A 20,684-nucleotide genomic window follows, 5' to 3' on the forward strand; every position below is an offset into this window, starting at 1 on the left:
TCTTGTTTGGTTGTGCAGGTCAACAAAAACAAGAAATGGCGCGAGCTGGCCACAAATCTCAACGTGGGCACGTCCAGCAGCGCAGCCAGCTCTCTGAAGAAGCAGTACATCCAGTGTCTGTACGCCTTCGAGTGCAAGATTGAGCGAGGTGAAGACCCCCCTCCGGATATCTTTGCAGCTGCCGATTCAAAGAAGTCTCAGACTAAGATACAGCCTCCCTCTCCAGGTGAGTTTAGACGCTGGTTTAAGGTGTGCAATTAATGTTTTAACCAGAGAATCTCTGGCACCGAACACCCGACTCCACATGCTGTGGAGAATAACTTCACAGTTTGGGAAGCACGTGGGTCGTATTGAAGCCCCGTGCTTTGGATGAAGGGCCGTGTCTTCCCACAGACACACGTGCTTTGCTCTCCTCGCAGACTTTATAACCCATTGGCACAGGCTTACGCTTCATTTCAGCCTGTTCTGTCCAATGAACTTCTGTGAAACTTTGTGAGTGCTGAGGATTGCGCTGCCTCGTTCTACGTTAACACTTTCTGAGGCTGCAGAGCATCCAAAGCCCATTCTGGGCAATCGTCTGGGTCGAGCTCTTGGTGCTGGGGCTGTTTTGCTTGTAGTGTGCACTCGTAACCCGCAAAAAATCCAAAGGGTGTACAGAAAGGCAATGACTGGAGCTGGCTGGGTATTGCCTTGTGGGCACTTGGCACGGGATTCCTGCAAACCTCCTTGGGTTCCTGCTCGCAAACTGCAGCGTGTCCCCGGGGAGGCGTAATCAGTCTGTCGTTGGGTTTTAATTCCCAGAGCGTGGAACTGGCCCAGCTCCAACTGTGTGTAAATTTGTGAGTGGGAGGGACGGCAGGGGGTGGGGACAAACACCAAATGGCAGCGACGCGGGGAATGTCTCGAGGCCTCTTCCTGCCGATTTCAGCCTCGCGAACCCAGGCGAGGGGCGGATTCCTGGGGGAAGCGAGCGGAGCTGAACTGCCACTGATGAGCGAAGGGGAACGGCGGGGAGGGCCCGTGAATGAAACTCCCCGCTGAGCTCGTCTCGGCCGTTCCTTCTCCGGAGCCCTCCCCGACTGGGAGGGCGTCGCGCAGCACAGGACAGGGTGCCAGGAAGGTGGGGTGTAAACAAACATGCCCTGGATGTGACCTCGGAGGATTTTAATGAATAACTGAAATGAGTCATCAACCATCAGGGCTGAAGCTGAGGGATATCGGGTGCTGGCGATGGTAACTAATGGAAGCATTAATTAAGAGTTCAGCTCTTGCCAGCTGCGGGGAGCAGATGAACCTGCGAGCTGTGGCAGCGGTGCCGGGGCAGGGGAGCGCTCCTGGAGCTGCCGGCACAGCTGCACCGCACATGACGGCCGGGCTTCCTGATGAAAGCTCACTGTAGCGTAAAGCAACCTGCGCGGAGCCCAGGAACTCGCTGGACGGGTTTTGTTGTTCGGTGAAAGATCCGGCATCTCCGGCATTCCCTGTTCCAGGAATTCTTGGGAGTGGTGCTTGAATTAACCTGTGTGAATTAACTCCTGTTGAAGGGCAGAGCAGACAGAGGAGGCTGGTTCAGAGTGAATTCAGCTCATGTGCTGGACTTTCCATCACAAAAGGATTGGGAGACTTGAAGGAGAGGGCTCAAACCTGCCTTCTTTCTGGGTAGAAAGGGAATGTGAAGGTGATGGGCCCGTGGTTGTCACTTGGCAAGAAGGACAGTGTTCTGTGTTGCGTGGTGCACTGTAGAGCATCAACTTGGGCAACACCAGGCAGTGGTTGGCTCCATATATAAAAGGGAAAGTAGTTAAGAGTGAAGGTGTGATGAAAACCAACGTATCCTCCCAGCTTTGTGTTACTGTACTTGTTTCTCCTGGGAAGTCTGGCCCAGTAGGTTCTTGCAGTGTTGAGTTCCTTGCACTTTCTTGGCTGTGTTCCATCCGTCTCTTTCTTGAAGGACTCTTTGCTCTCCTTGGGGCTGATGTTCTGGGAGGTTCTGGGTTGCATCTCTAAGGATACAAAGCTGCTCACACCACATTTCTGTTCTTGCAGCGGGTTCAGGCTCAATGCAGGGACCTCAGACACCTCAGTCCACCAGCAGCTCCATGGCAGAAGGAGGAGACCTGAAGCCACCAACTCCAGCGTCTACGCCACACAGCCAGATGCCCCCTTTGCCAGGCATCAGGTAGGAAACCATCGCACCCTCCTCTGCTCTGTTGGGGACAGCGGGACCGTGAGGTTGCATCTGGGTCGCTGCCACCACCCATGGCTGTTTTGGTGGAGCTCTGTGCCTTTGCTCCTTAATTAACAGCTCGCAGTAACGTCGTTGACTCTGCATCTGTGTGTGAATAATTGTTACTTTTGGGATTGGGGTTGAGGACAGTATTGCGGAAGGGCAGTTCTTGGCTATGTTGAAGGATTGTAACTGTGGTCCTTCTGGGGAACGGCAACACCTGAGAGGGAACATGTGGGGAAAAGTATCCCAAGGAGCATTGTGGGCCTCTCTAATCCTATGTTTGTGGTTTTTTGGGTTTTCTTACCCAGGAGTAACTCAGTGGGCCTTCAGGATGCCTTTGCAGATGGCAGTGATCCTACGTTCCAGAAGCGGAACTCCATGACTCCAAATCCAGGGTACCAGCCCAGCATGAATACCTCTGACATGATGGGTCGCATGTCTTATGAGCCAAATAAAGATCCTTACAGCAGTATGAGGAAAGGTGAGGAGGTCCCCGTGTGCTCCGGCCCCTTTTTCCCTTGAGCGCTGATCCCTGTGTCTGGCCATGTGCTGTGGGAGACCTTCTGCTCACTTTTCTTCACCACAAGATGGGATGTATCTTTGTAATGCAGAGGTAGACGTGTTTATTGGTCTTTGTTTCGATATTTCAGCTCCAGGAAGCGATCCCTTCATGTCCTCAGGGCAGGGCCCCAACAGTGGTATGGGTGACCCTTACAACCGTGCTGCGGGTCCAGGGATGGGTAACATGGCCATGGGACAGCGGCAACATTATTCCTACGGAGCTCCTTACGACAGGGTCAGGTGCGTGTTGAGCCTGGGGAGACCCTGATTTGCTTGAATTATTTTCATTATTGTGATTTTTCTGACCATGTTATTTCCGTTCAATGAGCAAGCGTGAAACGTGGGGGTTTTGTGTTTGCTTCCACGTAGGACGGAACCCGGGATGGGACCTGAGGGCAACTTAGCAACTGGAACCGCGCAGCCCAACATCATGCCTTCCACCCCCGAGTCGGGGATGTACTCCCCCAGCCGCTACCCCCAGCAGCAGCAGCAGCAGCAAAGGTCTGTCCGGGTGTTGCCACAACCAGCTCTTCCCAATTTCAAGAGCTCTGGGACTGGGAAAGTGAAACGTGCGTCGTATCAGATGAGTAACGCATCTGTTTTTCCTCCAGACATGATTCCTATGGCAATCAATTCTCCACTCAAGGCACATCCTCGGGCACCCCCTTCCCCAGCCAGCAAACTACCATGTACCAACAGCAACAGCAGGTAAGTCATGGAGACGTTTCTGATTTGACTGGGACGAAATAGCTTTATGTGTGAAATTTGTAAAAGGAGGAGGATGGAAACTCTTCTCACTGTGCATTTGCTTAATGAATGTGTAGAATTGAGTACCTTGTACAGGAAATTTCTTTTTTCCCAGTTTCCAAATAGTTTCAATAAGTTTTAATTAGCATTTCCAGTGTTGCATTAACAAAACAATGTTGGAGAATGGCAGTTGTGCATTTTGCAGACGCACGTGCTCTGGTTGGGCAGCAGATCAGGAAGCTTTAGTGGGCTTCTCTGGAACTTTCTGCATCCCGTCATGTTTCTGTAACACTTCTGGTGCAAGTGATTGCGTGGCTTTGTTTGGAGTGAGTCCTTGAGCGTGCTGGGAGCTGTTTCAGGTGGATCATTGTGCACAGCCCAGGGGTTTTCTTGTCTTTGCCTCCCTGAGCCTGCAGACAGAGGCTCCAGACCTGCCTCCTACTCCTCGTTCTCAAACCCAGCAGGTTTGTTTCAGGACAGAACATACATCTCCTTCCATAATCCTTATATATGACTTGCTCTTTGTATCAGTGCCAAGACCCATAATGTTTTCCTGATAATTTTGAGTCCTGGTTTAGGGGAGTATAGAGAGGGCACTCACTCAGCTGTGCTAAGAATAATTCCAACTGCTCTGCACTTTGGCTCTGCAACCAGAGCCACGGGGCCCTGAGCCAAGAGTTCGAGTTACTCTGGTGCTTGTCATCTTGGAAGCCCTAGAGCTCCATCTGAAGCCAGTCGTGACTGCGAAGCTTCTGAGCAGATAGAGCGAGCTTGGCTTTTAATTTTGTCTTGCCAATTGAGTGTTTTCTACGTTTGCACTCAAGTAGGGGGGCAAATAGTTTTTCCTCCTTTCGGTGAAGTGTTTTGAAATCTACAGGAAAGGAAGCAGGAAGCACGATAGTTTTTAGTGCATCTTGTTTAATGCTTCAGCAAAACCCTCTGTTTTCTGGGAAATGTATATAAGAGAAACAGGGTCTGATAGAATACTTGAATGTGAAAGGAAACAAGTACCTGTGCCCAGTTTGGTTTGTGGTGGATGTAGAGCGGAGCTGAGTGTTTTCTGCAGGAAAGTCCTTTCTGTGGGCAGACTCCTGCCCCAGCGCGTCCTCAGAACCCGCAGGGAAACTGCCCAGCCAGCCGCAAGGAATTGGTGTTGGCCTCTGAAACAGAGACCGATCCAGCTTTGTGAAGGAACGAGACAAGTCTCGCCCTCTTACAGGCCACACTGTGAGCCGCATCCTCTGGCTCTCAGTAGTTCTACCCTCTGAGGTTTGGGTTCCTCGTTTCTAAGTAATCTCATATCATCGTTGCTTTTGTTTTCCCCATAGAATTACAAGCGACCGATGGACAGCACCTACGGCCCGCCCGCGAAGCGACACGAAGGGGAGATGTACAACGTCCCGTACAGCGCCGGCCAGGGCCAGACGCAGCAGCAGCTGCCGCCAGCGCAGGCCCAGCAGCCCAGCCAGCAGCAGGCGGCTCAGCCATCCCCCCAGCAGGACCTGTACAACCAGTACGGGAGCACGTACCCCGCCGCTGACCGCCGGGCCGCCGGGGGGCCGCAGAACCAGTTCCCCTTCCAGTTTGGCAGAGACAGGGTCTCTGCTCCCCCGGGCTCCAACGCTCAGCAGAACATGCCCCCTCAGATGATGGGGGGTCCCATCCAGTCGGCTCCGGAGGGTCCACAGCAAGGCGCCATGTGGCAGGGGCGCAACGAGATCGGGTACAGCTATCCGAACCGGCAGAGCGCCGGCTCCGCGCCCCAGGGACCCACGTATCACGGAGTGACTCGAACAGATGAAATTCTGCATTCAGACCAGAGGGTCAACCACGAGGGACCGTGGCCATCCCATGGGAACCGGCAACCTCCTTACGGTCCCTCTGCCACCGTGCCCCCCATGACAAGGCCCCCCCAGTCTAACTACCAGGCACCCCCTAGCATGCAGAATCACATTCCTCAGGTATCCAGCCCAGCACCTCTGCCCAGACCTCTGGAGAACCGCACTTCTCCCAGTAAATCTCCGTTCATGCACTCGGGGATGAAAATGCAGAAGGCGGGACCGCCCGTCCCTGCCTCGCACATCACACCAGCAGCTGTACAGCCGCCCATGATCCGACGAGACATCACCTTCCCTCCGGGATCCGTAGAAGCTACGCAGCCTGTGTTGAAGCAGAGGAGACGGCTGACGGCAAAAGATATCGGTAAGAGGAAACTCCTGCTCTTCTCCTTGTGCCTGGCGAGGGGATGGTGTTGCCATTACCCTTTAGTTCAGCGGTGCCAAGCTGACTTTGAAAGAATTATACTTTTGTAGGTTAGTTGTGTTTTCTGACGTAATTTTGGTGGTGTTTGCGAATAGATTGCTGGTACAGGCAGCCTGTGCATCATCTTAAACAGGCCCTGCTCTTTGTGGGTCCAGAAAAGCAGTCTCAAGTATCTCCTTTTTGTTTTGAAACTCCAGGAGCTGGAAGTATTGTGTGTTTATGTTACAGGAACTCCTGAAGCCTGGAGAGTGATGATGTCTCTGAAGTCTGGGCTGCTCGCTGAAAGTACGTGGGCCTTAGATACCATAAACATCCTGCTCTATGATGACAACAGCATCATGACCTTCAACCTCAGCCAGGTGGGTGCAGATGCTCTCTTTGAAGTGCTAATTTTGGAGGGTTTTCTGTCAGCGAGAGAGCAACAAGCAGCTCGTGCCCTTGTAGGGCTGGAGTCCGGACACCCCTGTACCTGCGGAGCACGGGCTCTGGGCAGCTGTACGCTGATTAGTCTTCAGTCTGTGTAATTTAGATGTTTGTTGGTGTGCAAACGTGTGCATGCTCCTCTGGTGAGGTGCGTTACCTCTGTAACAGGGGAGGTGAATGGCAGTAGGGAGGCCATGAAGGATTTTGAGGGAGGGTGCTGTGAGAGGCTGCTGGTGTTTGGGGTGTTGGTGGCGTTCGTTCAGCTCCGGCTCTGTCCTTCCCGGCCGGCGTGCGGAGCCGATCGGAGGGACCGGCCTTCCCCAGCGAGCTGCCACCTGTGGCTCTTGTGAGAACCGCTTGGCGGTACTGCTAATGGCTGTTTGGTTAGTGCTGCCCTTCCCCTCCATGTGTGTTAACCAGAAGGGAGAGAAAACCAAGAGCACGTGTGTGTTCGCATGGGTATGTGTGTGTTTGCACAGGTATGTGTGTGTTTGCATAGGCACATGTATGTGGAGGGGGGGCAGCTTGGATACTGACAGTCAGTATCTGGTTTTGCCTTTGTTTCTCTTCTCAGAGGACCAAAAGCTCTCTTTTGCGATCAGTTTATTACAGAACCCATTAATTATCATCGCTGCTTCAATCCGTAGCCCTTTATGCCCTGCTTTCCTGGTTGCTCACGTTGGCCTGAGTTGTTTTCTGATCACTGTTCCTTCCCTTCTTCCCCTCCTGTGTTTCTTCTCCCCCGTAGCTGCCAGGCTTGCTGGAACTCTTGGTGGAATATTTCCGGCGCTGCCTGATCGAGATCTTTGGAATTCTGAAGGAATACGAGGTGGGAGACCCAGGGCAAAGAACACTATTAGATCCCGAAAGGTTCTGTAAATCTTCAGCTTCCTCTCATGAAGAAGGGGAGGAGGATGATGAACCGCGGAGCATGAACTGTGAGGAGGAAGAAGAGGACGAGGAAGAGGAGGAGGCTGCATTTTCGAGCAAGGACAAAGCACCTCTAGAGAGCAGCGAGGAAAAACTAGTTAGTAAATTTGACAAGCTTCCAGTCAAGGTTGTGCAGAAAAACGACCCGTTTGTGGTAGATTACTCAGACAAGCTGGGCCGAGTGCAGGAGTTCGACAGCGGGCTGCTGCACTGGCGGATCGGCGGCGGAGACACCACCGAGCACATCCAGACCCACTTTGAGAGCAAGACGGAGCTGCCTTTGACTCATAAACGAGCTCCCTGCGCCGCCGGCGCCAGGAAACGTTCGGCGGCCGAGATCAGCACGAGGGACGGGGAGACCGCTCCGTCCGACAGCTCCTCGGAGAAGAGGATAACGGCCACCATGGACGACATGCTCTCGGCTCGCCCCGGGTCCCTGCCCGGGGAGGAGGAAGAGCTCAAAGCTTCGGAAACGACGAAGGAAAGCGGCAAGTTTCCCTTTGGCATTAGTCCGGCTCAGAGCCACAGAAATATAAAAATTCTGGAGGACGAACCTCACAGTAAGGACGAGACGCCCCTCTGCACGCTCCTGGACTGGCAGGACTCTCTGGCCAAGCGCTGCATCTGCGTCTCAAACATCATCAGGAGTTTATCGTTCGTACCGGGCAATGACTTTGAAATGTCCAAACACCCCGGGCTGCTGCTGATTTTAGGGAAACTGATTCTCTTGCACCACAAGCATCCGGAACGCAAACAGGCGCCCCTGACCTACGAGAAGGAGGAGGAACAGGACCAAGGGGTGAGCTGCAACAAGGTGGAGTGGTGGTGGGACTGCTTGGAGATGCTGCGTGAAAACACGCTGGTCACGTTGGCCAACATTTCTGGCCAGCTAGACCTGTCCCCCTACCCGGAAAGCATCTGCTTGCCCATCCTGGACGGACTCCTCCACTGGGCCGTGTGTCCATCCGCGGAGGCCCAGGATCCCTTCCCGACGCTGGGCCCCAACGCGGTCCTTTCCCCTCAGAGACTGGTTTTAGAAACACTCAGCAAACTCAGCATCCAGGACAACAATGTGGATTTGATCCTCGCGACTCCCCCTTTCAGTCGCTTGGAGAAGCTGTACGGCACCTTGGTGCGCTTCCTCAGCGACAGAAAGAACCCGGTGTGCCGGGAGATGGCCGTGGTTCTGCTGGCCAACCTGGCGCAGGGGGACAGCCTGGCCGCCAGAGCCATCGCTGTGCAGAAGGGCAGCATTGGCAACTTGCTGGGCTTTCTGGAGGACAGCCTGGCCGCCACGCAGTTCCAGCAGAGCCAGGCGGGCCTGATGCACATGCAGAACCCTCCCTTCGAGTCGACGAGCGTGGACATGATGCGCCGAGCCGCCCGGGCGCTGCTCGCCCTGGCCAAGGTGGACGAGAACCACTCGGAGTTCACGCTATACGAGTCGCGGCTGTTGGACATCTCCGTGTCGCCTTTGATGAACTCTTTGGTATCACAAGTGATTTGTGACGTACTGTTTTTAATTGGCCAGTCATGACAGCTGTGGGATCCGAGCCCCCGTGTGCGTGTGCGTGAGTGGAGAACTTAGAAAAACTGACTGTTGCCCTTTATTTATGCAAAACCACCTCAGAATCCACTGTCTGCCCTGCGCTGTCCTGCTTCTCCCTCGGGGAAACCTCCCCGTTCCCTCTCCCCTTCCCCTGCCCTTCAAATTTGTCCTGAATCCCTTATTAAAGGAGACAAAGTTCTGTCTACATAGAAGACTTTTTTTTTTATTTTAACCAAAGTTACTGTCGTTTACAGTGAGTTTGGGGAAAAAAAAAAAACGACGTTGCCGCGTTATCACATTGACAGGCACCACTTTCCTAACTGTTTTTAATGGTAAAACTCTGAAGGACACCGAGCGACTGCTGAACTCTGTGTGGTTTATTGCTGTGCATTCACAATCTGTCTTGCAGGCACCAAGAAGTTAGCGGTTGTGACCAGAGCCTGGCGGAGGGAGGCCCGTGCAGTAGCGTGTAGAGCTCCATGTACTGTACACCTTAAGCTGTAAAACATACTGTAATAACGTCTCACACGGAAAAGAGGAAAACCAACCAACAAACAAACAAAAGACGCTGACTCAGCAGCAAGCTGTAGTTTTTAAAAACGTTTTTAGTTAATGTTGAGAAGAAAAAATTTAAAAAAAAAAAAAGGCTTTTCCCCCAAAGTATCATGTGTGAACCTACAACACCCTGACCTCTTTCTCTCTTCCTCCTTGATTGTATGAATAACCCTGAGATCACCTCTTAGAACTGGTTTTAACCTTTAGGCGCAGCCCGAACGCTGCCACGTGTGTATATATATATGACGTTGTACATTGCACATACCCTGAGACCCCTCGCGGTTTTGTCCCCCTCTCCTCCCCCTTTCTAGTATGACGAGTTAACGAGTTGATGACCTGCAAAAGCGAGACACAATTATTTAATCTCTTGCCAGACATCCCTCCCCGGAGGATGCTGTACAGGTCTCTGTGTATAAAGTCATTGCTGTCTCAGCAGCCAATCAACTTATAGTTTATTTTTCCTGGTTTTGTTTTCTTTCTAATCGAGGTGTGAAAAAGTTCTAGGTTCAGTTGAAGTTCCTGATGAAGAAACACAATTGAGATTTTTCAGTGATGAATTCTGCATATTTGTATTTCAGACGATGTAGCTAAAAAACTTGATGTAAATTCCTCCCTTTTTTCCTTTTTTGGCTTAATGAATATCATTTATTCAGTATGAAATCTTTATACTATATGTTCCACGTGTTAAGAATAAATGTACATTAAATCTTGGTAAGATGTTTGTAAGGGTTTTCTTTCCTGGCAGCACGAGGAGCTCTGGTAGGTGCGATGGTTCAGGTCAGCGCAGACACCTCAGGGACGTCCAGCAGCCTTTTCGGGGACGACAAAGCCCCGTCTTGCTCCGGAGCCCTTAATTCCACGCTTTGCTTTCACCGTTAGGCTTGTCTCAGCGATGGAGGTCTGGCTTAGCTGCTTAGGCTGGACTCAGCGCGGATTTACAGGGCGGGGAGTCCATTCCCTTTCACTCCTGTGAAATGGAAGAGTTTCATTCTGCTCGCATTTATTTGCTCTCCACGTTGTTGGAGGCGTTTGGACTCGGCCAGCGTCGCAGGACGGGGTTTCCCGGCGGACAGAGCCCGAGTTCAGGCTCTTCGGGTGAAAATCTGCACGTTCGTAGGGGTCAGTAAGTAGATATTTTATGTAGCCTGAAGCTTTATCCTCAAATATAACAGAAGCGGGAGCTGCAACTGCACCGAGCTCGTCGATTTAAAACCAGCTTCTCTGACCATTCGGTTCTGTGTTCCAGGAGCTTTGTTTAGTACAATTCCATTATTATGAAAATGTTATATATTTTCTTTTAACAGACTCAGCAGCAAAGTTGAAGGAGGTAACGTGAGCAGCTTTTGTGCAGCTTCTGGTGGGTTTAATCATGAGTGAAACGTTTGGGAGGGAAAAAATAGTCACAAGTGGTGCCAAGGACCCGTTTTACCAGTATTTATACAACCAGTTGGTCAGAGGGGGGTGATTCTGCTCCCCCGGCGCGTGTGCCACTCTCGCACTTTAAAAATGGTTAAAAGAAACAGCAGAGACGAGGAATCAGCAAAACGACAACAAGCAGCGTTCACAGTTTGTAATTAGGAGCTGTTCTGAGAGCCGAACCTGATTTCTGCCCGGAATGCAAATCCTTGCTCCTTTGGGCTGGTTTCACCCGGAGTTTTCCATTTCTGCAGATGTTCCTCAAAACGCCTCTTTGGCCTCAACCAGCGAGGGGAGAAAACGCGAGTTCTTCCCAAACTGGAGCCCCCTTCGAAGCGCTCGGTGCTGAGGGTTTATTTCTCTTTCCTGCAGTAGATACTCAGGTTGGATTTAGGAACAATTTCTTCCCCAAAGGGCTGTGGGGCATTGGAACAGGCTGCCCAGGGCAGTGCTGGAGTCACCATCCCTGGAGGGCTGGACAGACGGACATGAGGTTCTCAGGACATCGAGTAATTTAGGTTATGGTTGGACTCGATGAGCTTGAGGCGCTTTATGGACAAAATTAATCCTATATGGTCAAGCTGATACCCTGGAGTGTTGGTTTTAAGCCCAGAGCTGCTGTTGGGGTGGCAGCAGGAACTGGCACTGTGGTTAAGCTGAGCTTGGTTAAACTGAGCTTAGTGACGGTGAAGCAAAAAGTCATGTCTGCAGCATCACCTGGACGAGATCTTGAGTGCAACCTGCCCCTCTGGTACCAGTAAGTAATTAACAGTACCCTGATGCTGAGCTGGTGTTACATCTGCTGCTCGGTGCCTTGGCAGGTTTGGTGAAGCCGCAGCTGCCGTGCGGCTCCGTTTGAGGTTTGGCAGCTCCAGGAGCGATAGCCGGGTGCTTTTTTATTTACTGCTGCCTTTGCTCTCTGTTAACAACCCCTTTCCTGGGTGCCGTGTGACCCCAGGCGCCGCCGCCCCGACCCGTCCCCAGCGCTGCCCGGCCTCGCCCGCCCTTAACAAACATGGCGCCGCCCGCCCCTTCCCCCTGCCCCCACGTGACGCGGCGCGCCCAGCGCCGGAAGAGGCGTGGCCGGAAGCGGCGGTGACGGCGGGATGGAGCCGGCGCGGGAGCCGCGCGGCGGGCGCGCAGGTGGGGGGAGCGGGTGGGCGGGGCGGGGTATTGGCTCCTCCCATTGCGCGGGAGGCCCCGCCCCCTAGCGACCCCTCCACCCGGTACCGGGGGCACGGGCCCGGCCGGACCGAGCGGTGTGCGGGGCTCCCACCCGTGCCGAGTTCGGGCTTTGGGGCCATCGCGATGGGTCCCGGTATGGACACGGGTCCCTGCGGCCGGTACCGGGGCTGCCCGGGCCAACCCGTCCTGCTCCGGCACCGTCTGGTCCCGCACAGCCCCGAGGACCGGTCCGGTAACGAGCACACGAGCCTTAATTGTCCCCAAGCCTCGAAACGGCCACGTTAAGCGCTTCGGTCTCTGCGAATCCCCGGCCTGTGGGCGCCGGGGCGAGGGGAACGGCCCCGCGCTCCAGCCCGGCCGCTTGGACACCCGGTCCCTGCCGCTTGGACACCCAGTCCCTGCCGCTTGGACACCCGGGCCCTGCCGCTCGGACTCCCGGGCCCGGCCGCAGCGGCTCAGCCCGTCCGGAGAGACCGGAGCGCGAGTCCCCGGTGTCCCAGCGGCCGCCGCTCCGGACGCGCTTTATGGCGCGGGGCCCGTTGAGTCTCAGCCCGGGGCGGTAACAGCTGAAGCGCCCCGGTGCGTCCTGCGCTCCGCCCCGACCCCGGTGCCCGCAGCCCCGGCAGCGGCTCCGTCCCGTGGAGCTGAGCGATCGGGTGGCGTTTAACCCAGCGCAGGTTTTGTTCGCAAATTATCACAAAAGAGGCACAAACGTTCCCGTTCCCACCGGGGCTGCCGCCTCCGGGCAGGACGGGAAGCGGCTCCGAGGCCGCACGAACGGCGCTAAACCAGCGCAAAACTCGGGTTTATTTCTCGGGCATCCTGGTTAGAACAGGTTCTGAACTATGTCTGGAGTTGCTCCCGAACCCCGCGGCGGTTGGAGGAGCAGGAGGCGCCTGAGCCGCTTCTCCCCCGCTTTCTGGGTGGGTTTCCCGGCAGGAATCCGGTGCCCGCTCCAGGTTGCGGGGGTTGGAAGGGGCTCAGTGGCGAGTTCCTGCTGCCACCGGCTGGACATCGGGCTCCACTGCGCCTCCGCACACCTCGCCGGATTCGTATTTTCATGTACGTGATGATTTACCCGGTGTCTCTTCCGTTCCTATGCGCGTCCTTTTCTCAGCACCGTTTCCAGAGCGAGCGGAACAGGATTTGTACCTGAGAGCAAAGAGAAACGCGGAACGCGGAGCGATCAACGCCTTTATTCGTGAAGACTTCACTTCTTTTTCTACTGAAATATTTTTAACCCACTTCTACCGTTTCAAGTCCTTTTTCCATCCGTGCAGGTGCAATTTGGGGCAGAATCATCCCAGCCCTGCCAGAGCGGTGCATATTTGAAGCGCTGCGATGACTTTTTGCCGCTGTTTTTTAATAGGATTTGCAGCTGCGAATGTGCTTTAATAGAATTTACAGCTGGGCTGTTACTCTAACAGTAATGTTAGAGCTTCGGATTCGGGAGAATGCGCCTCCCACCGGCTGCTGCAGCTCTGGAGCAAGAGGAGAATACAAGCAAACCCCAAACTTGCATGTGGCTGAATTGGAATCGTAATGTGGCTGAGCCCTGGAACCACAAACGAGCATCTTTGGGTCTTGTCTTGTGCTTTGCTCATGTTTCGTGCTTTCTGCACTCTCCTGCAGTTCTTAACCCGCCAGGTGTTTTTTCCCCATCAGTAAAACAGGAATAGGAAAAACTCAGGTGTTTTTAGATCGTGAGGTGATGGGTTTGGGGATTTTAATGTATCGTGAGGTGCTGGATCAGGAAGGTGGGAAACGGTGCAGGATGTGGTGTTGTGAGAACACAGCGAGAGCTGCGGCTCTTGTGCTTCTCGCTGTGGAACCGATGGAAGAACTGCGTTGTCTTCAAAGAACCGCGATGTCTTCAAAAGCCGCGTCGCAGCTCCTGCCTCGCTGGCTCCAGGCCAGTGGTTTTATAGCTGGTCCCAGAACATCAATCCAGAATATACAGAAATGAAAGCAGGAAGGGTCCCAGGGTGGTTCAGATCCCACAGGTGAGGTTTGCAGGGAAGAGGTGGAAGAGAAACACCTGTCACAGAGTCACAATGTCAGGGGCTGAAGGGACCTGGAAAGCTCATCCAGTGCAATCCCCCATGGAGCAGGAACACCCAGCTGAGGTTCCACAGGAAGGGGTCCAGGCGGGTTTGAATGGCTGCAGAGAAGGAGACTCCACAACCTCCCTGGGCAGCCTGGGCCAGGCTCTGACACCCTCACCCCAAACAAGTTTCTTCTCAAATTTAAGTGGAACCTCCTGTGTTCCAGTTTGCACCCATTGCCCCTTGTCCTGTCACTGGTTGTCACCCAGAAGAGCCTGGCTCCATCCTCCTGACACTGCCCCTTTCCATATTGATCCCCAGGAATGAGTCCCCCCTCAGTCTCCTCTTCTCCAGCTCCAGAGCCCCAGCTCCCTCACCCTTTCCTCACACGGGAGATGCTCCACTCCCTTCAGCATCTTGGTGGCTCTGTGGGTGGTGAGGGGGCTGCAGTGTGAGCGTCACATCCTGGAGATGCTGTGTCAGAGCGATGGAGGGGCTGGAGAAACCTGTGGATCTGATGGAGCTCACGGGGTCGGTGCCATGGAGGCCGCCCTGAAACGATCCTTTTTTTGTTTGGGGGTGAAATCTGGGCAGAGAGCGAGGAGGAGACCGCGTGCCCCAGGCTGCGAGCCCCAGGCTGTGATCCCCATCACAAGTGACTTTGTTTCCATGGTTGTGCTCTCTCTTTATCAATTCAGGTTTCCAAAAACAGAGGGAGAACTTCCGGGGTACCAGTGACATACGGAGGCGACTGGTGAGCGCGGAATGGAGCCGCTGAGCGGTGACCCCCTCCTGCGGGAGCTGCTGCGCTTCGCGGTGCGCTGCAGGGCCCTGGCGCTCCTGCTGCAGGCGAGTGTCCCGTCCCCAGAGCAGAAACGCTGCCGCATCGCTCGTGCGCTGCCCCCATTCTGCTCCGCTCGGTCCTGCCCTGGGCTCTGTGGGTTCGCTGGTTCTCCTTGGGTGGGCGATCAGCTTCTATTGGAGAACCAGCAGCGCAGCTGCAGCCGGGGGGGGCAGGTCGCTTTTAGGTATAATTACAGCCATTTCTTTATAATTTACAATGTTTTCACGCCGCTGTTGCAAGACGTTTGGCAGCAGGAGAAGGTGATGTCTCTATCCATGGGAGATGAACAATGTTCTCCTCCTGCGCATTCCTCCCAAGTCTCATTTCCAGAGCCATCTCTGATTTTAGGAGAACTTGGTTCTCGCTCCACCTTCCCTGCACACACAGCAAAGTGTCCAAATGTGGCCCTGGCCCTCCCAAAGCAAAACCAGCCCAAAAAGCTCCTCAGCAGCGGCCAGAGCCAAGTGGCAGATTGTGGCCCCGCTGCCACCGCTGTGACCGTCGGCGGAACCAGCAGCCGGGGTGAAAGGCGCCGCGCACGAGCGCCAGAGCCCTGGTCAGGCCAGATGTGCGCTTGGCAGCCAAACGGCGGCTTCGTGCGGCTTTTAGTCCCGATTTGTTCAGCGTGGCCTTTTCTCCCTCTGCCAGCGCTGGGGACTCATCCCAGCCTACGTGTGGTTAATCTGCACAATTTACCATCCGAGGCTTTGGGGTTTTTTTAGACATATTTTCATTTGGAATTACATTACAATGCTTGGTGCTTTAATTGGAATGGGATGGAGTGGAGTGGGATAGGATAGGATAGGATAGGAGAGAATAGAATAGAATAGAATAGAATAGAATAGAATAGAATAGAATAGAATAGAATAGAATAGAATAGAATAGAATAGAATAGAATAGAATAGAATAGAATAGAATAGAATAGACATATTTTCATTTGGAATTACATTACAATGCTTGGTGCTTTAATTGGAATGGGATGGAGTGGAGTGGGATAGGATAGGATAGGATAGAATAGAATAGAATAGACATATTTTCATTTGGAATTACATTACAATGCATTAGGTTGTTTACCTCTCTGGGTTTTTCTCTCGCCTGTTCAGATGTGCTCAGCACCACGAGCTCTGCAGGCAGGGTGTGTGTGTTCTGCTGCTGCTCGGTGTGTGCTGAGCTAGAGATGGGACTGGGGAACCAGCTGCTGCTTTCTGCCTCGGTTTGCTCCGGGAAAACCTCCTCTAGTTCTGCTTGCTCTCCCTGGTACATGAGCTGGGACGGCAAGGCCCGGTTCACAGAGCTGGTTTCCCAGCGCTGTGGTTTCCCAGCGCTGTGTGTGCAGTGGGATGAGCCCCAGCGTGGGGCTGGGCAGCTTCCCCTGCCCGTTCCGTGGGGATTCCTGCGGGATGTGTTCGGTTCTGGTGTAAACGCCCCACAGGGTTTTGTTGGCACCTTTTCACAGTTTTCCAGGTGTCCTTGCTGCAAACCCCTCAGCCTGGATTTGTGCTGCTCTTGTCCCCTTTGGAACTCATGAGTCCTGCCGCTTGGTGCTTTAATTGGAATGGGATGGGATGGAATGGAGTGGAGTAGGATAGGATAGGATAGGATAGGATAGGATAGGATAGGGTAGGGTAGGGTAGGGTAGAGTAGGATAGAATTAGAATAGAATAGAATAGAATAGAATAGAATAGAATAGAATAGAATAGAATAGAATAGAATAGAATAGAATAGAATAGAATAGAATAGAATAGAATAGGAGTAGAATAGAGTAGAACAGAACAGAACAATAGAACAGAAATTAGAATAGAATAGAATAGAATAGAATAGAATAGAATAGAATAGAATAGAATAGAATAGAATAGAATAGGAGTAGAATAGAGTAGAACAGAACAGAACAATAGAACAGAAATTAGAATAGAATAGAATAGAATAGAATAGAATAGAATAGAATAGAATAGAATAGAATAGAATAGAATAGAATAGAATAGAATAGAATAGGTTTTGGTTGGAAAAGACCCTCAAGCTCATCGATTCCACCTGTTCCCCCACGCCTGTCCCTGCCCCATGTCCTGAGAACCTCATGGATTCCAACCCTCTCTTCTTTCTCCAGGCTCTGTTTAACCTCCTGATCCCCGACCACGCCGCAGACGCCTTCTCCCCTCCTCGCCTCTCCGAGCCGGGCCCTGCGGACCTGCTGCTGGAGCGGCTGCTGGGCGGGCTGTCGCGCTGGGATGCCGAGCATTTCCTCTTCATCGCCGAGCGCGGATACCTGTACGAGCACAACTGCGCCTTCTTCCCGCTGTACCCGCTGAGCCTGCGCGCCGGGGCCGAGGCCGCGCTGTGGCCTTTGCGGCGGCTGCTGCGCTTGCGGAGCCGCCTCCTGCTCTCCGCCGCGCTCCTCAATTCCCTGTTCGCCGTCCTGGCGGCCGCCGCGCTGTACAAACTGGGCTGCGCGGTGCTGCGCTGTCGCAGGGCGGCTTTTCTCGCCGCCGCTCTCTTCTGCGTCAGCCCTGCCAACGTATTTCTGGCGGCTGCTTACTCGGAGAGCATGTTTTGCTGCCTGGCGTTCGGGGCCATGTGGCGGCTGGAGCGGGGGCAGCGCTGGCGGGGCGCGCTGCTCTTCTCCCTCGCCACCGGCGCCCGCGCCAACGGGGTCGTCAATGCCGGCTTCCTGCTCTACTCCTGCGCCAAACGCTTGGCCCTGCAGCTCCAGCTGCGCTCGGGGTCGCTGCTGTTGTGGAGGCAGCTCCTTAGCACGGCATCATCAGCCATTGCCTGCGCTGGGGTTTGTTTGCCTTTTGTTGTATTTCAGTATTACGCCTACATGATGTTCTGTGTGCCCGGCCTGGAGCAGGCTGTCCCGGAGCCGCTGCTGCAGCTGGCTCTGCACAAGGGGTATCGGCTGGCGGGGGCGCGCGGGGCTCACCCCCCTTGGTGCTCCCAGCGCTTCCCTGCGGTCTATCCCTACATCCAAGACGTTTACTGGAACGTTGGCTTTCTGCGGTATTTCGAGCTCAGGCAGATCCCAAATTTCCTCCTCGCTTTGCCCGTCACGCTCCTGAGCTCCTGGGCTGCCTGGACCTACCTGAGCGCAAACCCCCGGCGCTGCCTGACTCTGGGTCTGGAGAGAAGAAATGGAGAAGAAAACAAAGCGAGCGCTGGGTTTTGCGGCCCCGCTGTCTTCGTGTACGTGGTCCACGCCACGGCCCTGCTGCTCTTCGGCTTCTTCTGCATGCACGTGCAGGTAGGACCGTCCAGCAATGCGCGGGGGGGACTCCAGCGCGGCGGCCGGGAGGTGACGGTCACAGCGCGGTGTGGCCCGGCTGTGCCTTTTCCTCCTCTGCAGCGGCTTCCGCAGAGCGTTTCCAAAGCACTCCGTCCCGTCCCAACAGATGGGATGGGGGATGAGTTCACTCTGAACGCGACGCGCGCCCTGATCAACAGATGAGATCGGGTGTGAGTTAACTCCGGGTAATTCTGCCCGGCAATGCGAAGTGAATGGCAGAAAATCGCTGTGGGGGTCCGATTATGAATTTACTAAAAACACATGGGCTCTTCTCCCAGGCACTCAGCAATAGGACAAGGGGGCAGGGGCTTCAACTCTGCCAGGGGAAATTGAGGCTGGAGATGAGAAAGCAATTATGTGCAGAGAGAGTGGTCAGCATTGGAATGGCTGCCCAGGGAGGTGCTGGACTCACCGGCCATGGAGGTTTTTAAGCTGAGATTGGCCATGGCACTGAGTGCCATGATCTGGTGAACGGACTGGAGTTGGACCAAGGGTTGGACTGGATGATCTCTGAGGGCTTTTCCAACCCAGCCCATTCTGGGATTCTGTATAAAAATTACAGTGATCAGTGACTTGGCAAAAGTGTGTTATAGTACCACAAAACTTATCAATACATTGGCAGCTAAAACCCTTCTGAAAACGGTGGATTGGCAACAATTGGTAAACTGTAATGCAAAACAAGACTTTAGCAGCAGAACTTAAAATGGTATCACTTTATATGTTTAAGAAAAAGGAAGAGAGAGAAGAGGAAAACTAAGATATCAGAAAGAAAGGGAGAGAGAGACAGAGAGGGAGGGTAAGAGGTCACCACTCACAGGTCCATCGGTCCCGCGATGACCTCCGGAGGGGGGGACGCGTTGAAGATTTACACCCCGCCAACCTGTATTGTACGGGAGGTTGTTTTATAACCCAATTCATCCACATGCGAGATAGGAGAGGGCGGTTCGTCTCCTCCCTCTGCTCGCTCTTCATGCTCATTAGGAAGCCTCTTCTGGAAATGGGTCTGGGGTCTTCAAACTAGGGGAAGGTTCACGGTATTGACCAGAAATGAGTTGTCTTGCCCGGCAGGGGTGGCTGTTGGTTCGTGGTTTCTTCTGGGAGTTGGTTGTCCGACAGATGGTTCATCTCTATCATCCCAATTGGGCCATGAGGCCTTTCACAGCAACACTGTTAACTGTCCTTATCTTCCAAGGGGTCTGCCTCCATGGCCATAAAACTTCGGGGAAGATAAGATGAGGTGTCATCTATCTCTTCCTCCCAAAGTAACAAAACCCAGGCGTTTAAGGCATAACAAGGTCCTTTGTTCTGCTAAGGATGGGGGGGAAGCGCTTCAAGGTTCTCACACCCTCTGACAAAATATTGCCTTAAAATCATGCTTATATGCACTATTCACTCCCTCACCCTTTTTAACATGAGACACAAAGTTTTTCCAAGCTACCCGATTAATTTATATGGCAGGAATAGAAGTTATAATAAAAACGACATAATTATTTTTGGTTCAGGTATTTTATAGCCTGCTACATCCTCAAGGAAGGATTTTTAATGTGCTTTGTTTGTTGGGTTTTTTCTCCCATACACATTTTAGAATCCAAATCTTCAAACAGACAGACCCAAAAAGTCCTCCCAGGACTACTTTAGTATCTCAGTAAATATTAAAGGAGAAGAATAGCTCCAGCTGACAGCAAATGGAATTGTTAATTGCTCAAACTGACAGGAAATGAAATTGTTTTGGGAAACTCTCCATCTTGGCAGTGTTCGCTTTATGGTTGGACTCGGTGATTTTAAAGGTCTTTTCCAAGCTAAATGCTTCTCCGAGTTCTCTAAATCTCCCCTGAAGCTGCTGCTGGATGAGGATTTTCACCGGTACCGTGCTTGTCCCAAACCTGCTGTCGCTTGGCTGTGACATAAATATCTTCATAACAAAGCGGGTTTTGCTGAGAGGGGTTTCATTTCCACGTAGTAAATCCCGACGCGGTGAAGCGGGGTGGATCTCAGTCCCTGTTTGTGATTTTTGGCTCTCTGCAGGTGCTGACCCGCTTCCTGGGCTCCTCCTCTCCCATCCTGTACTGGTTCTCCGCTCACCTGCTGCAGGAACACGAACCTGTGCTCTGGAGCGAAGGGACCGATGGTCAACCGGCGTCTCCTGGGGGCGAACGTCCCGGTTCCCGTGGGGACGGAGCTGCTGCGAACCCCGTCCTGAGGCTGCTGAGCCACTGGAGCCTCCTCACCCCCCTCAGCAAATGCGTCCTGGGTTTCTTCCTGTCCTACTGGCTGCTGGGGCTGCTTCTGCACTGCAACTTCTTGCCGTGGACATAGCGGGGGTGTCGGTACCGACGGGTCCAGAACCGCCGGTCAGAATCAAAACTCGCTTTTGTAATAGCCTCGGTGTATTTGCAAAGGTGCCGTTGTCTCGGTTACAAAGGCGTTACTCCTCGGTGACTTCGTACGTACGGAGGTGTCGCCGCGTGGCCGTGGCCAAAACGGGCAGGTTGTCTTTGCTGCGGTGCTCCAGCATCCAGCCACTGTCATTGTTGCTGGGACGGGGAACGTGTGTTGGTTCCTGCATCTTCTGGGGAAACGTGGCCTTTCATAAATGATTTTGGCGAGGATGCTCAGACTTTGCAGATCACCAGGAGCGGTTGGCAGCAAACCAGCCA

The 20,684-nt window shown here is 53.4% G+C and overlaps 2 protein-coding genes across 6 annotated transcripts in view; both read left to right on the top strand.

The window, feature by feature from the left end:
- ARID1A (AT-rich interaction domain 1A) overlaps positions 1-9,972 on the top strand; it is a 54,155-nt gene extending 44,183 nt beyond the window's left edge. For both annotated transcript variants that reach the window (XM_071799170.1, XM_065857448.2), the window contains exons 12-20: positions 19-226; positions 2,047-2,179; positions 2,539-2,711; positions 2,881-3,031; positions 3,161-3,292; positions 3,403-3,499; positions 4,867-5,740; positions 6,029-6,159; positions 6,972-9,972. In XM_071799170.1, the coding sequence (XP_071655271.1) occupies positions 19-226; positions 2,047-2,179; positions 2,539-2,711; positions 2,881-3,031; positions 3,161-3,292; positions 3,403-3,499; positions 4,867-5,740; positions 6,029-6,159; positions 6,972-8,690 (3,618 nt within the window). In that variant the 3' untranslated portion in view covers positions 8,691-9,972. The remainder of the gene's footprint in view (positions 1-18; positions 227-2,046; positions 2,180-2,538; positions 2,712-2,880; positions 3,032-3,160; positions 3,293-3,402; positions 3,500-4,866; positions 5,741-6,028; positions 6,160-6,971) is intronic.
- A 1,770-nt stretch (positions 9,973-11,742) lies between these two features.
- On the top strand, positions 11,743-20,411 carry PIGV (phosphatidylinositol glycan anchor biosynthesis class V). 4 transcript variants are annotated; one of them, XM_071799077.1, is made up of 5 exons: positions 11,759-11,816; positions 12,976-13,861; positions 14,602-14,752; positions 16,852-17,985; positions 20,053-20,411. In XM_071799077.1, the coding sequence occupies exons 3-5, from the start codon at positions 14,669-14,671 to the stop codon at positions 20,341-20,343; spliced, it is 1,509 nt and encodes a 502-aa protein (XP_071655178.1). In that variant the 5' UTR covers positions 11,759-11,816; positions 12,976-13,861; positions 14,602-14,668; the 3' UTR covers positions 20,344-20,411. The 4 variants fall into 4 exon arrangements, with proteins under 4 accessions (XP_065713325.1, XP_071655178.1, XP_071655177.1 ...); XM_065857253.2 differs by lacking the exon at positions 12,976-13,861 and having other exon boundaries at positions 11,743-11,816; XM_071799076.1 differs by lacking the exon at positions 11,759-11,816 and having other exon boundaries at positions 11,829-13,861.
- The last annotated feature ends 273 nt before the right edge of the window (positions 20,412-20,684 follow it).

The sequence above is a fragment of the Patagioenas fasciata genome, chromosome 25 (assembly GCF_037038585.1).
Source record: "Patagioenas fasciata isolate bPatFas1 chromosome 25, bPatFas1.hap1, whole genome shotgun sequence".
Classification (NCBI taxonomy): Eukaryota; Metazoa; Chordata; class Aves; order Columbiformes; family Columbidae; genus Patagioenas; species Patagioenas fasciata.

What these genes read in the sequence shown, in the direction of transcription:
- PIGV (XM_065857253.2), top strand. Translation starts at nt 14,669, where the DNA reads ATGGAGCCGCTGAGCGGTGACCCCCTCCTGCGGGAGCTGCTGCGCTTC. An exon ending in CCCTGGCGCTCCTGCTGCAG is followed by an intron (nt 14,753 to 16,851) that starts GCGAGTGTCCCG and finishes TTCTTTCTCCAG; the next exon opens with GCTCTGTTTAACCTCCTGAT. An exon ending in TCTTCTGCATGCACGTGCAG is followed by an intron (nt 17,986 to 20,052) that starts GTAGGACCGTCC and finishes GGCTCTCTGCAG; the next exon opens with GTGCTGACCCGCTTCCTGGG.